Source organism: Pinus tabuliformis, chromosome 1_2 (genome assembly GCF_031772625.1).
Source record: "Pinus tabuliformis cultivar Carrire ecotype Pingquan chromosome 1_2, CPIR1, whole genome shotgun sequence".
Lineage (NCBI taxonomy): Eukaryota > Viridiplantae > Streptophyta > Pinopsida > Pinales > Pinaceae > Pinus > Pinus tabuliformis.
Genome location: NC_142298.1, coordinates 514,269,083 through 514,284,160, shown reverse-complemented (window position 1 = coordinate 514,284,160; position 15,078 = coordinate 514,269,083). Strand labels below are relative to the sequence as shown.

At 39.7% G+C, this 15,078-nt stretch overlaps 1 protein-coding gene across 2 annotated transcripts in view; it reads left to right on the top strand.

The window, feature by feature from the left end:
- The window catches only part of GMI1 (gamma-irradiation and mitomycin c induced 1), a 391,650-nt gene that overhangs the window by 64,419 nt on the left and 312,153 nt on the right, over positions 1-15,078 (top strand). Inside the window, exons 11-13 of one of the 2 annotated variants that reach the window (XM_089395476.1) lie at positions 13,551-13,604; positions 14,592-14,727; positions 14,930-15,000. In XM_089395476.1, the coding sequence (XP_089251602.1) occupies positions 13,551-13,604; positions 14,592-14,727; positions 14,930-15,000 (261 nt within the window). Of the gene's footprint in view, positions 1-13,550; positions 13,605-14,213; positions 14,368-14,591; positions 14,728-14,929; positions 15,001-15,078 lie in introns of those variants that run through there. The other variant, XM_089395477.1, reaches the window with a different exon arrangement.

The window sequence follows — 15,078 nt, the reverse complement described above, 5'->3', positions numbered from 1 at the left end:
TTAATTATTTTAATAAAATTGCCTTCGGGTGGAATTTCTGAAAACGATTTCTGGGTATTGTGGAATGCATGTGTCCTAGCCTCCCTGCAAATTTTGAGGCTTAGAGCACATCCAATGCTACCATAAATCAAGAGAGATTACATTGGATATAGAGGAGGATGCAGAGGAGAGCAATGGTGACTGTGGCAGTGATGCTGATTCTGGTGATGATGATTGATGAGCTAGCTACTAGTTTGTAGTTGTTTTGTATTTGCTATTTCTATTTGCCATTGGCATTGCTAGTCAGGAGTCCTCAAGACTCAGTACCTATGTAACACATTTTTATTTTGATGACTTAATGATAAAACTATAGTTTATTGTTAATTTCTTGTCTTTCTCGTATTGGATCATTGATGAATCTGGCATGATTGTATTTGTATGCATAATGTTACAAACTTACAAATTTCCAATGTAGAACCTAGATGTATGGCTGAATTTGTATCATGATGAGAATGTGTAATATGAAATCTCTCTCTCTCTCTCTCTCTCTCTATATATATATATTTTAATAAAATATATAACATGTCCTATGTGTGATGTTCAAGGGGGGGGGGGCCTACGTGCCCCGTGTCGGACGGGGCCTACGTGCCCCGTGTCGGACACTCAAATTTGCATGTCCTGCATGTGTTGTGTCCCCTTTTAAGGTGACTTAGGGCACAAACTAAGTTATTCACTTAATGTATATAAGTGAACCAAGCTTGTTAGTCAAGGGTACAAATGAGACTTCATAATGGGCTTCCCTTCCAAATTTGGGTGTTTGGGCATGTAATAGTGTTACCTCCCTAGGTAGGAGTGGTTAATTGTTCCTAGCCCCTAAAGGGAAGGGCATGTCCGAGGTACATCCTTCAAGTGATAGGGGTCATGTGGATAATGATGAAGTGGATTGGGACACAGGAGTCTCAAGGCCAAATGCCATGTGTTCAAGGGTGGTAATGATGAGGGATGTACACATATTTGAGTGTATAGATGTAGGAGGGAGCAATCGTGGTACATGAGTTACCTCGACCATTGTTTTTCCACCCTTCTTCACTTGCCTTTTACCTTTTCTTGATTTTTCTATGTTATATTGCTCAGGGCTCTAGGAGGTTAGAGCATGCTGTGTATGATATAAGTAGTGATTACCCTCTTAAGGTGGGGCAGTTCATCACCAAGGAGGGGTTGGGACATGCATGGGTTCTTTAATGATGCAAGGGGCACTTATGGGGCCCTAAGAACTAGGGTGATGGCCATAATGAAGGGGTAGAGCTCATTTTTGGCTTTTACCCACGTGCTAATATAATGTCGCCACCATCTTTTGCATTTTGTTATATATTATTTTCTTTTATATGTGGCCATGATATGTTTTTATCTTTTTTTTAGCTACATCAACCTTTGGGGCAACATTTCCAGGTCCTGCCCAAACATGTGGACAAGGGGAGGGGAGTACTGGAGCCTTGGGGACCCAGTGGTCATGTGGACCCAGAGAGGGAAGGTGACGAATGTTGATTTGGGGTAGCATCGGATGTGCTCTAGCCATGAAAATTGGTGGAGGCTAACAAGAGATCTATAATACCCAGAAAGGGTTTGGGTAGATTCTAAACAGTTTGGGAGATATTAAAATAATTAATATTTTTATTGGAGTCCCTAAGTCTAAACTTAGGAAAAATAAAATATTAATGTGAATTAATATAAAACTGTGTTAGAATGGTCCAAAAGTCATGGATTAAGCTAGATCTAATCTTTAGACGTTGATTAGGGGCTTAATCTCGGCCGTTGATTTGTCAATGAGAAAAGTATAAGAGGAGGCTTGAGGGTCACTTGGAGAACACACCAAGGGATCAAGATTTCGACTTTTTGGCGCTGGGTTTGCTAAGAAAGTTGAGAGAGTGATATGGAGTTGTAGCTGAGGGGCAATGAATACAGAAGCAGAGTGGCAGAGATAGTGCAGGGAGGATCAGCGCAACAGCTAGGAACGCTGACGCATAGGGCAGAAGCCGGAATTGCGGGAACTGCTGGGAAAGCTGACGCAGAGGGCAAAAGCCGGAACTATTGGGAAAGTTGATGCAGAGGGCAAAAGTTGGAATTGCCGGGAACTGACGGGAACGCTGACGTAGAGGGCAGAATCCAGAACTGCGGGGAACTGCCGGAGTGTTTATTTGGGGTTTCAGCCAGAGCATCTGTCTCCGAACGAGAGTACTACTGCCGAGATTTTTCTCTGTTGGGTGTGACGGATTTGGCACCCAGATTGTATTCTGAAACTGCTTAATAAATCAAACCCTTAGATAGCTGCACCGGTTTTCCCGCATTGGGTTTTTCTGGGGACATCAGTCCAAAAATAACAGTGTCATTTGTGTGCTTGTTTCTGTTTCCTTCAATTGATGATCTGTAATGTGTTGAGCATGTACTTGTGTTTATTTTTGGTATTTACGTGGTAAATAACTTGTTAATTAATCAGAACAAGCAACCTAAGCAGAAGGAATAAATCAGAGTACATGGAGGGTTTCTAACTGTTAGACTTATAAACTCCAACATGGTATCAGTGCGTGGTTACAGATCACAGGAGAACTGAGGACATTAGCCGAGCAGAGCAGAATCAACGAAAAACAATTGTCTTGAGTGACAGAAACTGTTCCTAGCAGAGAAGCAGCAAGGAAGAGGTGATGCAGTGCCCTGCGTCATCAAGTTCAAGCCAAAAAGAGGCAACGCAAAGGCTAAGGGAGGCAAAGACAGGGTCACGCAAAGCCAAGCAGAGCCCAGGAGGGCTGACACAGTTGGCTGAGGAAGTTGATTTGCCCGTGCCAGGATTGCGCAGAGCCTAGGAGCTCTAACCTTCAGGTTGCTGGGGTTTAGGAGGCTGTGGGTAAGTTGCAGAGTGGAGCTGGTGGGGTGTTGTAGTCAGAACAATACCGAATAGGGGAAGGCCAAGGTAGAGGGAGTTGTTGTCGTGGCGGATTTCTAGCCAAGGAATTCGGATCAGTGTTGCTGTTGCATAGACGATCATAGAGAGGCAACTTGATGTTGGCAGAAGGATTTCCAGGTGGGAAATGAGGACTCAGAGGGAGTCCAGAAGAGAACTTCCATACGAGAAGTAGAGAGACTCAGCAGGAGTCGAACCGAGAACTTCCATACGTGAAGTAGAGAGACTCGGAGGAGTCAACAAGAAGAGCAGAGAGATGGCCATGAATGGGCTGAGGGATCAGGATAGGTTAGATGAGGCATCCAACTTTGTCATCTGGAAGGCCAGGATCTTTTCTGTTTTGTGTGCCATGAGTGCACACACACCATTTGAGCAGAAGTGGGGAGACATCGCGCTGTTGTCAGACGGGCTACAGGTGATGAGGGGCAGGAGCCTTGAGGTACCCAACCTCTTGGAATATACCTTCCTACGGGAGCCTTGAAGAGGAGCAACAGTACTGGCGATGTGAGTAGAGACAGATGCGAATGGAGCGATAGAGGGAGCTACAATGCAGAATTACAATACGAGGTGTGCAATGGTGCGAGATGCATGGAGTTGTTGCAGCAGTGCAGAGTTTAGAGAGGGAGAACTTGTCAGTGATAGAGGGAGCTTCAGCATTAGGAGTGTTCTAGCTTGACAGAGATGTCAAGGTTGAGAGATTAGTTACTTACTTCTTAGTAATTGAGTTGCAGTGCAACAATTAGCAGTGGTAGTGCTATCGACAACACGATGCAACACGAAGAGAGGGGTTGCAATGCATATGCAGCAGTGGCAGTGGCAGGGCTATGGGCAGCAACAAAAATGCAGAGGGAGTTGCAGTACAGATGCAGCAGCGGCAGTGGTAGTGGCAAGGCCATGTGTCGCAGTACAAGATGCAACAATGCAGAGGATGTTGGGCGACAGATCTAGCATCAGCACAGGGACCGATGCGGAATGAACAAAGTGATGCTCAGTGAGGAGTATTACTAGAGCACAGTCTTCGCTAAGAGGGAGTGTTGATTTGGGGTAGCATCGGATGTGCTCTAGCCATGAAAATTGGTGGAGAGGCTAAGGTACATGAGATGTCCAATACCCGGAAAGGGTGTGGGCAGACTCTAAACAGTTTGGGAGATATTAAAATAATTAATATTTTTAATGGAGTCCCTAAGTCTAAACTTAGGGAAAATAAAATATTAATGTGAATTAATATAAAACTGTGTTATAATGGTCCAAAAGTCATGGATCAAGCTAGATCTAATCTTAGCTATTGATTAGGGATTTAATCTCGACCGTTGATTTGTCAATAAGAAAAGTATAAGAGGAGGCTTGAGGGTCACTTGCAGAACACACCAAGAGATCAAGATTTCGACTTTCTGGGACTGGGTTTGTTGAGAAAGGTGAGAGAGTGATTTGGAGTTACAGCTGAGGGACAGTGAATACAGAAGTAGAGAGGCAGAGATAGTGTCGGGAGGATCAGCGCATCAGCCGAGAAAGTTGACGCAGAAGGCAGAAGCCGGAATTACCGGGAACGCTAATGCAGAGGGCAGAAGCCGGAACTGCTGGGAAAGCTGATGCAGAGGGCAGAAGCCGGAACCACTGGGAAAGTTGATGCATAGGGCAAAAGTCGGAACTATCGGGAAAGTAGACGTAGAGGGCAGAAGAGGCTGACACAGTCGCTAGAGGTTAACGCTGGGGTTTTTCGTGGGGCAGATTGGAGCTAAGGAGCTGCCAGAGTGTTTATCCGGGGTTTCAGCCAGAGCATCTGTCTCCGAAGGAGAGGTACTACTGCTGAGATTTTTCTCTGTTGGGTGAGCTGGATTTGGCACCGAGATTGTATTATGAAATTGCTTAATAAATCAAACCCTCAGATCGCTGCACTGGTTTTCCCACATTGGGTTTTTTCGGGGACATTAGTCCAAAAATAACGGTGTCATTCGTGTGCTTGTTTTTGTTTCCTTCAGTTGATGATCTGTAATGTGTTGAGTATGTACTTGTGTTTATTTTCAGTATTTACATGGTAAATAACTTGTTAATTAATCAGAACAAGTAGGAAGCAATAAATCAGAAAGTACATGGAGGGTTTCTAACTATTAGACTTGCAAACTCCAACAACGAAATAGGGCATGTAATGTGTGGAGGTGAGTGAAAAATATGAAATGGGAAAACTGGACCGCACTACCAAAATCAAGATTTCCTGAAGTGGTGCCCATCTTGAAGCCACAAGCAAATAAGGGAGATCCCATGGGACTAGGGTTTAGGATTAACTTGCCATTTAAAGTGAGGGAACAAGACTATAGTTAAAACCCTTCCTCCTTCCAAGTCACCCAATAATCCATACCCAATGTGCCCAAGGAGAAACAAGCATAAGCACCTTATTGCACAATGAAAGACATACCATTAGGATTGGATGGCCCACCTTCAAACATATGCTCTCGACAGATGGGTGAGGGGACTTATGACTGGCTCAGGGAGTAGAGATCAACTGGTACAATATCTCGGCTATGTTGTCGCTTGTCACACACACATAAGTTAGTGAGAAAAGCCCTTAACCCCACAAGTTGTGGTTCGTGGCAAATTTAAGAGATATCCCCAAATCTTTTCGTTTAAGCTCTCTCCTAGGTCAGCTAAGGGTGGTGGAAAATTTAAGAGATGGGACTGTCACCTGTCCCCAACTCTTTTCGTTTAAGCTCTCCCCTCGGTCAGCTAAGGGGGGTGATACCTAAACGGAAACTAAGTTAGAAAGGATGTGAGGCTTCTAGGAGATGGTAGAGTGAAATGGACTACTTCTAAGATTATGAGCAAATATAATGTGAGCAATATGAAATAAATAAATTTTAATAAGCATCAACACATCAGATAATGATAAGCATATATAAAAGTAGTGCCTTCAAATATTGCTTTAAGAATAAATAATACTTGCTCAAAATAAAATGAAGTGTTTCAAATTGAAACACAAACAATTCTGCCAATCAAACAAAAGACGTTAGCAAGATATGATACCAATGCAAGATGTAAAGTATGCTTTAAAGAAATACTTTTAAAATATATGATCATTCATAAATTCAAAGAATGCAAGGAAGAAATATGGAAATGGCTTGCAAAGGAACCAAGTTAACTTTACTTGCAAAAATAAATAAGATGATACTTGCCCAAATAAAGTATTCAATTCAAAACATATTCATCAATAACAAATACATGGATAATTTGCAAGTAAAATAGTAAAGTGTATTAGCACGAGAGGCACCTAAACTAAAATTGATGCAATTATCTTGGCTACTTTTAATGTAAATGCCTATTCTAGATGTGGCTTTTCTTCCGACTGTTTTGAAACAAGTCTCTTATGTGAACTATGGAAGGGGTCCAAGAGAACGACAACATCGATTATATTAATGATAACTTCCTTGGATTACCCAACACACTCGATGCCTCTGGTGTTGTAGAGACTGTGGCTCTGATGAATGCAAGGTCACCATGTTAACCACATAAGAGGGTATATGTCCCTCAAGTTGATGGAAGAAAGGGGTCCCTAAAATTGTCTTTCAACCAAGCTTATGCTTGGAGGTAAATCAAGTTAAGAATGCCTAATATGGTATGCAAGTAGGTTTTCCAAATAGAGATTTGCAATGCTTTCAATTTAATGGAAATAATGCTCAAAGTAAATTGCAAATATAAACTCAATTGGAAAAGAAAATTAGCCTGCGCATGAATTAAGTTTACTAAATGATTTGAGTCAAGTAAATGGAAATGTGCTCAAAAGAAAAGATAACTTGGATAGTTGCTCAAGATAATGCAAGATACATAAGCTTCATGAACATATAAGATTACAAGTTACTCAAAATAATTGCTTTGACAAATGATAAACCAATAACCAAGTAAAGCAATGAAGCTTGAAATTTATATGCTTGCAAAATGAACAAATAAAATAAATGAGCATATAAGCAATAAGCCTATTGTGAGGCCAACATGAAGCAAATTGTTAGACTAACTAAATCAACTTTTCTACTTGAAATAAGATGTCTTGCATAAAATAAATTGCTTCCAAAAGTAAGATTTAGAATTGTACTTGACAGCTGAACTTGAAATGACAAAGCATGAAAATAAGTAACAAAAGCAAATTAGCTTGTGAAAGTGATGTTGTAATTTTAAGGCATGCAAGACGGAAACTAAGAAAATACGCTCAAGATCAAACCACCTACATGTTCCTCCTTTTGCAAAAGGGAGAAAAGGATGCCTTTGGTGAAACTGAAAACCCAAGCTCCCACAAGAAAAACTAAGCTTTTATTAGATGTTACAAGATGAGGAACTTTCAAGAGGTCTCGAGTAAATCTTCAAGAGGAGTCTTTACAATATGTGAGGCTTCCCAAGCTCTAGATCTCCTTCTTGAAAGTCAAATTCAGAAAATGAAGTAATGAGGAAAGCTCTCAAGATTGAAGAAGTTAAGTGTCTCTTGATGCCCCAAGGCTTGACCTCCAAAGGTGAATGGAATGTTGCACAAAAATAGGAGCCAATCCTTCTCAAAATCCCACTACCTTGCCAAATAGGAACCCTCCTCTTTATCCATAGCCTCTTAAAAAAAATTAGACTTTGAAAGGGGTTGAGAGGTCCTACAAGAAAATGTTAAGAGTTCGTGTGGTCATTCCTTGATGCTCTTATTCCCAACACTCTACCTATGGGCTGCAAGATCAAGAAACAAAATTAGTGTAGAGACCATATGAAAGCAATTAAATAAAATACAAATAAAATACAAATAATATACAGTAAACCAAATCAAGTGATGGGAGTGAACCCCATCACTTGGTTTAGCTTAGAAAAGCTCCCAAATAGCTAATATGAATCAGCAAAGCACTATTTCTGTAAGATTCTTGTCTAGAAAATTCCCAAAAATTTGCCTAGAAAATTCTGAACTGGTGGATTTATTTTAGTGAACTCTTTTGTCAAACAATTTGTTTGTTTACTGCTGTAGGTGATGATATTAAATTTAAATTTGCATGACATGTACAGTGTGCGTTGAAGATATATTAAATGCTTCAAATGTCCAAACAAATACCCTTGCAAACTCATAAATAAGATTGTCACTGCTGATTATGTCTGAAATGAACAGTCATTTATTTGGATTGGACATAAGTTTATACAGAGAAATAAAGATAGATGGAACCTGGTACTGCAACTTCGTTAATGAGGCTCAAGATTACAGTCTTCATAGTAGGCATTGCCCAAAATACAAGACTTTCATGAAATTAATTTCAGCTGCAACTTCTTTGAGGATATGTTCCAGCCAAGAGGAGGAATTAACTCAGCTCCCATTTGTATTTAGTTCTGAAAGATGCACGTATACCCAGCTTGTTCCAGCTCCAATTAAAGAATTACACCAGCAATTGATACACCTTCCAGCATGGATTAAACATGCCCTGGTGCCATATAAAGTTCCACTAAGCACGTCCAATAGTAGAAGGAAGAATAGTGTGGGCCCTCCTAGTAACCATTAATCAAACAACTAACAATTTGTGGTCCCGACATTATCTTTCCACTCACAAAGGTAGATCCCCATCACGTATAGCAGCAACACACGGACTCACCAAGGTTCAATTGACATTCAAGTACATTATGAGGTGACCAGAACCTTCAGCTAAGTAATACGTCTCCCCAACAGTGGTACACTGTTAAGTTTCCTTCTTCACTAGCCGCATGTCCAAGTCGCACGAAATTGAGGGGGGAAGAAACTAGATTGTGAATTTTGTGGAAAAAATGCACGCCCAACAATTAGAAATTACCCATGGCCCGAGCAATTAGTATGAAACACGACTTTTTGAGCACAAAACTCTATTTCTGTTGACAGAAATTTGTCTCAGGAGATGTTAATTCGCTTCGTCATTAGAAGGAGGCAGCTTGACTCCTTTCTGCTCATAGGAAAAAATTGACCCAACAATAAGTCTGTCCAACTGATAATTATATGACATGAACCCCTTGAATTATCACAAGAACTCGTCCAACAGCTCCATAACACTCGTACCATGTAATTGTGTATGGCTCAGTCACATAATCAACCTCAATTTTGGCATTTGGGCTGTGACTCTTCACATGCTTCCTCAACCTGTCAAAATAAAATGAAGAGCGTCAATTAAGCTTTTAAAACCAACTCATAACGCATGAATACCTTGTTAAATTGGCAACTAGGGCCAAACTCCATGTGGGTCAGCTTATTTATGGTAGCTAATATTTTTATTGGATCCCTCTCGTCGAGAGGTGTAGGATTGATCCAAAGATCATCTGATTCTGATAAGTATTTATGGAGATATGAATTTATTTTGTTTATGTAATTATTATCAAGCCGACCAACTCTTATGTAGGCTCTAGAAGCCCAACCGACGTGTCTATTCATCATCCTCGTTGTGGTATAAATAAATGAGGATTTGATATCATTCACACACTTACTCTTGATGTGATCTCCTCTCCACGTCTTGGGTTTTTGGAAAAGGAGAGTCACAAAAGGAATACGCTGGCCTAGTTTGAGGATGCCCTAATCCAACGTAGTATTGAAGACACTTAGCCGCAGTAAGGAAGTCATTATTACGCTGTTCATGATGGAGACTATTACGCTGTTAATAGAGACACATATACAGTGGCAAACAATGAGGATATTACGCTGTCCAGGAAGCAGTTTATACGCAGGTCATGAAGGTCCCTATCCGTTGTAAGTGGAGACACCTTATCCACAGTAAATGAAGACACCATATACGCAGACAAATGGAGATGTATTAGGTGCAATCATCTATGAATTGGGCCAAGGTAACAAAGCCACAGTCATGATAACCTAGCCGCAGTAAGCAGCAGGAAGATGATCTACATGCGCTGTAATGGGAGTCAATCATACGATGTAATAAAGACATCTAAACACAACATGAAGACTCTATACATTCCTGGTGACACAGTCTATACGTAGCCATGGACTGATCTATACGCAGCCATGGAATATGCGGCCTTGGAAACATTGAAACGTAATCATGAACCAACACAGTCATGAAGATGGATCCAACGCAGTCAACACGCTGTTATGAAGACTCATTCGCAGGTCATACGTAGATATGGAGACACTATTATACATTGGAAGACCTTATACGCTGCAATGGGAACCAAACGCACAACAATGGAAACATTCCCTAATCCGTTGTCAATGGAGACATATATATGCAGTTATAGAATCTATACACACAGCGTGGACAGTCTATACGTTGTCATTACACGCAGCAATGGAAACTCTTTATACATAGCCGCAGTGATGAAGAGGAATCACTGTAAAGGCATGAAGCCGCAGAGAGCCACAGTCAGGCAAAGTCATAGTCAAATGGAGTTACAATCAAGGTCATGGAGCCGTAGTGAGTTCAGTCTCCTCGGATGGATTAAGGAACTAAAGCCTATCCATTCTCGGCATGGCAATCTTGATATGAGAAGGAGCAGTTCTGATTTCGGTGGCAGTCGTATAGCAGACTTGTTATAGTCTTGCTATAAGAATTCAATGAGAAGATCCTTGGCATACGTATCATCACTGCAATCAGATCTAGCTCAACATGTTTCGAAGAAGTGGCAAGGACAACATGATGATGAATGAGATCATGATGTATGGGCAACATAATGTAGATCATGGGCAGCATGATGTATGGGCTGCACAGTGATGCATGAGATCAAGAGTAGCATGATGATGCATGATGCAGCATGATACATATGCAGTGGTGCAGCTTGAGAACCTGATGTAGGATGATGATAGGTGAAGGAGTCACCTTGGAGGATCAGTTGAAGCAGAATGTATTCAACTGATCTCATCGTTATAGGAGATGATCTATGCTCAGATCTAGACAAGTCAAAGTGTTGACTTCTGTTGTAAATGTACTCTCTCTCTCTTTCTCTGCCGAACTTTGAAGATAAAAGAAGAATTGATCAAGGGTTTCCCCACACATTGTGGGGTTTGTCCCTGGCTTGCGCCATATCTTGTGTCCTCTTGTCTTGGCTTGTCTTCTGCGTTTTACATTTATGTTCTATCTGCAGTTTATCGTAATGCTGATGTGATTGCTAACTGTGAAAATTTAAATAAATTGCTCTAGCATAGAACATACCTAAATTTAACATACCTCCATATTTTTATGGAAATCTTGTTCTCCATTGAATCCCAACACTGAAATTTGAGTGATTTCACTCACAAATCCCAAACTAGAGTGTCTCGTTGCAACACCGAAGTCTGTTATGGCAGTTAGGGTTCCAAACTCTTAGCTTCTCCTTTGAACTCTCTCCAAGAGCACTTACTCCAACTTACAATGCACAAATGAGGAGAGTCTCCTCATTTTCCTTATTTAATGGGTTTAGGGTTGCGTTTTCACCATCAACTTCTCCTTTTTTTTTGTGTTTCTTTTTTATAACTAACTTACCTTTTCCCTCCAATTAAATATTTAAAAGCACTTTTCCTTTTTTTATTTAATAAAGTGACTTTTATAAGCTAATTAAAGTCACTTTTAATGCCAGAAAATGCTTAATTCACCTTTGTGGTCACACTGGCCACTTAGAGCCCTTTTTATCAATATGACCTGTAGATATTTTGCCCTCGATTCCAACGAGCTATTACAATAAGGTGTTTCTCCAAGTAATCAGCTTGAAACAACACCTTAAGCATAAATAATTAAAATATCCCTGTTATTAATGCCATTTTACGGAAATCATTAGAATGCAATGGAACCAAGAGAAAATTGTGCGGAATTGATCTTGATGATGAAATATGGTAAGCGATTCCATTTGGAACCATAAAACTCCTCTAAAACCCTCTGGGCCCACCAATGGAGTAATCCTGCTCCTATGACCAAGCTGACACAATCTCTAGAAAACCCTCCTAACTACCTCGCCTAGTAATCCAAAATTTGGGGACATTACAATTTCAAAGATTTAAATTTTTAAAATAATTGCTTGTATACAAGCTATGCCCAAATGAAATCCGGCAAGAAATTTTTCGTAAGATAAACTAATTGAATCCAAATAACAAATGAGAGTTCCTTTGAAAGTGCTCCAAGAGTGGGTTGGTCTCCCTAAGACTTCCCCTCATGCTTGATCCAACAAAATCTTTTCTACAACATACTCAAATGATGCCTTTGTCCATATAGATTTAGATTAACAAACAATGAATTGAAACTTCTAGAAATATTTTTTAAAATAAGCTAAAACTTTCAAACTCTGAAGTCTACTTTCAAATCGAATGCTAGTACAAGATAGCTTTGCACTAGCAAGTTTATAAGAATATATGGAAAATGAAATAATTCAGATCATAGAAAGATTATACCAAATTACCAATAGCTTACAATGCACCATGCTCCAAAGGAAAAATACCCATGAATGGACCCCCAAAGATTTTTTATTGAAGCTTTTGAAAAGTATACAAAATAGAAGTGCTTCCGCAAGCACAATAGCTAGTAACAAAAGATACAAAAGGACAGTTTAAAGCTCCATTATATAGGAGAATGGGAGCAAATCCCAATGAAGAACCATGTGCCAAGTGTGATGATGACAACAGTTTAAAGCTCCATTATATAGGAGAATGGGAGCAAATCCCAATGAAGAACCATGTGCCAAGTGTGATGATGACAATCCCAAGGCTCCCACATGCAATTCGAATTCCTCCAGAGAGGCCCATGCAATCCTTGAAGAGGCCAACTCGTTGTTGAAGAAGGGACAAGTGTATGTGGGAGACCTCTCTCCACTCATCTCTAGTGGAACTCCAAGTCCAAAGCCCACCAAAAATTGGCTCCTCATGCAAGTTCAAATTTCTCTCATTAAATACATCTTCCCTTGAGAAATTCGTTGTCCCCTGCAAGAAATTTGGTTTGTTTGGAGCACATATTTTCCTTAAATTTAGGAGTCCACATCATCTTGGGATTTCATTTTAACTCTTCAATGGTTTTCCACCTCATTTCCACACATTTAGCATGTGTGGATATTTAATTTTCTCCATTTATTTAATTGTTGGCTTAATTTATTGCCACATTTTCCAATAAACTTGCCAAAAGTGGGTTTTGAGGGTCTAAAACACATTTTTTACTCCTCAAAGTGTGTCATTGTAGAAAATGAGGGTGAGAGGTGTAATTTAGAGCACACATACCCCTTACAACTTCTCTAGACATCACTTATTACACAAGACATTCAAAATTTATTCCAATTTCCACACAGCGAGAAATTTTAAAAATTAAAAAACGACCCCCATACCTAATCAAATTCCATGAAACTTTACGAGTGATTTAGTATGGTAATATACAATGAGTCTACACTAAGACTCTCACCCAAGGACTCGCCACCAAGCCGTACTCCGACTTTGGGGGTATGCTTGGAGGAAAATAACTCAATTAATTCTTAAATTCTTGGAGGAAAACCATCTGTTACGAGTGGCATTGGAGCCACCTGCAATGCGCCACAAAAGTGTTTTTGAACAAATTATTGAGGTTAAGATTCTATGCATGATATTTAATAGGTTTCTTCAAATATTCTGTATTTATTGTCATTCTTGATTGTTTTTCAACTATGAACCATGTTCTAATAAAATTATTGATGTATATGTCTGTTGTTATAGAATGATGATGGATTTAATGAATCTGTTCGGACAAGCACTCCAGTAGAATTTGAGGTAAAAACTGCAGCAGGTGCCTTCTGACCTCTTAACCATTTATATGGTGAGTTTATATTTTGTTTGTTTTTGCTCAACATTTCAGGGCTCTATGATATCACTACTGTGAGTAACATCAATTTCTGTTTAGGGATAAATATAATAAGTCTAAATGGACAAATTGTAATGTTTTTAAATGCTGCCACCACCCTTCTTTAGATTTTGGAAAAAATTGCATGGTTGTCTAATCCCTGTGAAGTCATCATGACTCGTTAACTCTCAACTGAAAGCCTCTAATGATGACAAACCAATGTTGATGCATGGTGGATGCAAACATGTGAATTTGTTGTCATTCCGAGTCTTTGTTAGTTGCCCTAAGATTAATATGTACAAGCACACCACAGGACACCTTTTTTCATTTATGTGGATTCTGGAATAGTTTATGTTATTCATAAGGTTCTATTTCATATAGAGTTTATGCATTGGAGAATTTGTATTTATATTTTTGCAGCTGTTAGTTAAAAAGTCCTGCAATACTTTGATCTATGGTGTCATTTGGGTATTATAGATTTGAGAATGCTGCTAGAGGAATCATCCAAGATCCATTAAACCATCATGCAAAGGTGGGATACCATTTGCGGTTTCAATGTGAAGCCAACCAGCCCAACTTAACAGCTGTGATGGTTCTACCACCTTTTGAACACCCTTGATGGAGCTAATTGGCAACTTTTGTGAGATTGAACCCTGGTGGTGGCTAATACAATACAGTACATTCATCAACCTGGTTGATCTCTAGTGCCTGCCATGTGAATATAATGATAAGGAAGTAGACTTGTGAATGTTTATTAATGCTGGATTCTTAGGGCTGTGAAATAGGCAGGAATATGAAGACTGCTTGGTTTTCCAAGATTCTAATTAGTAGGTATTGAAGTGTTAGAGGATGCTTTTTGCAAGTACATTAGTCTTTTATTATTCCTTTTTTACGTAATTAATTGCTGAAAATTTCAGGTAAATGGTGCAAACCTGACTGAGGTAGCAGGAGGTGAGGTCGTTGCAACAAATTTGGCAGCTTGTAATGGTCCGCCATTTGTTCTGGAGCTTCACTTAAGGAAAAAACATGATTCACAGGGACATGCAAAATCTGGTAACCTAACTGGCTACTTCATTCAGTTGGGATTGAAAAGCTCTTTTTACTTCCCCTTTACCTTTTGTATAGGGGCAAGTTTTGTGAAGGATAGGTGTAAAGGTTATTGCAAAGAAAAATAATAAGATAAATATGTGGTCAAATTTCTAAATATGATTTAGTTCTTGAATCTGATAATTATTAGCATTCTGGTTATTGACAGAGGCAAACAGGAGTGTTGCTGAAAACAGTGCCAATGCAAGGATCACATGCTTTTATTTCCCAATACTTCAGGTATCTATGCACAGATGTAAAGCCTATTGGATGTCTATATTTCTGTTGTTGTACTGATTCTATGACTCTCAGGGGAAA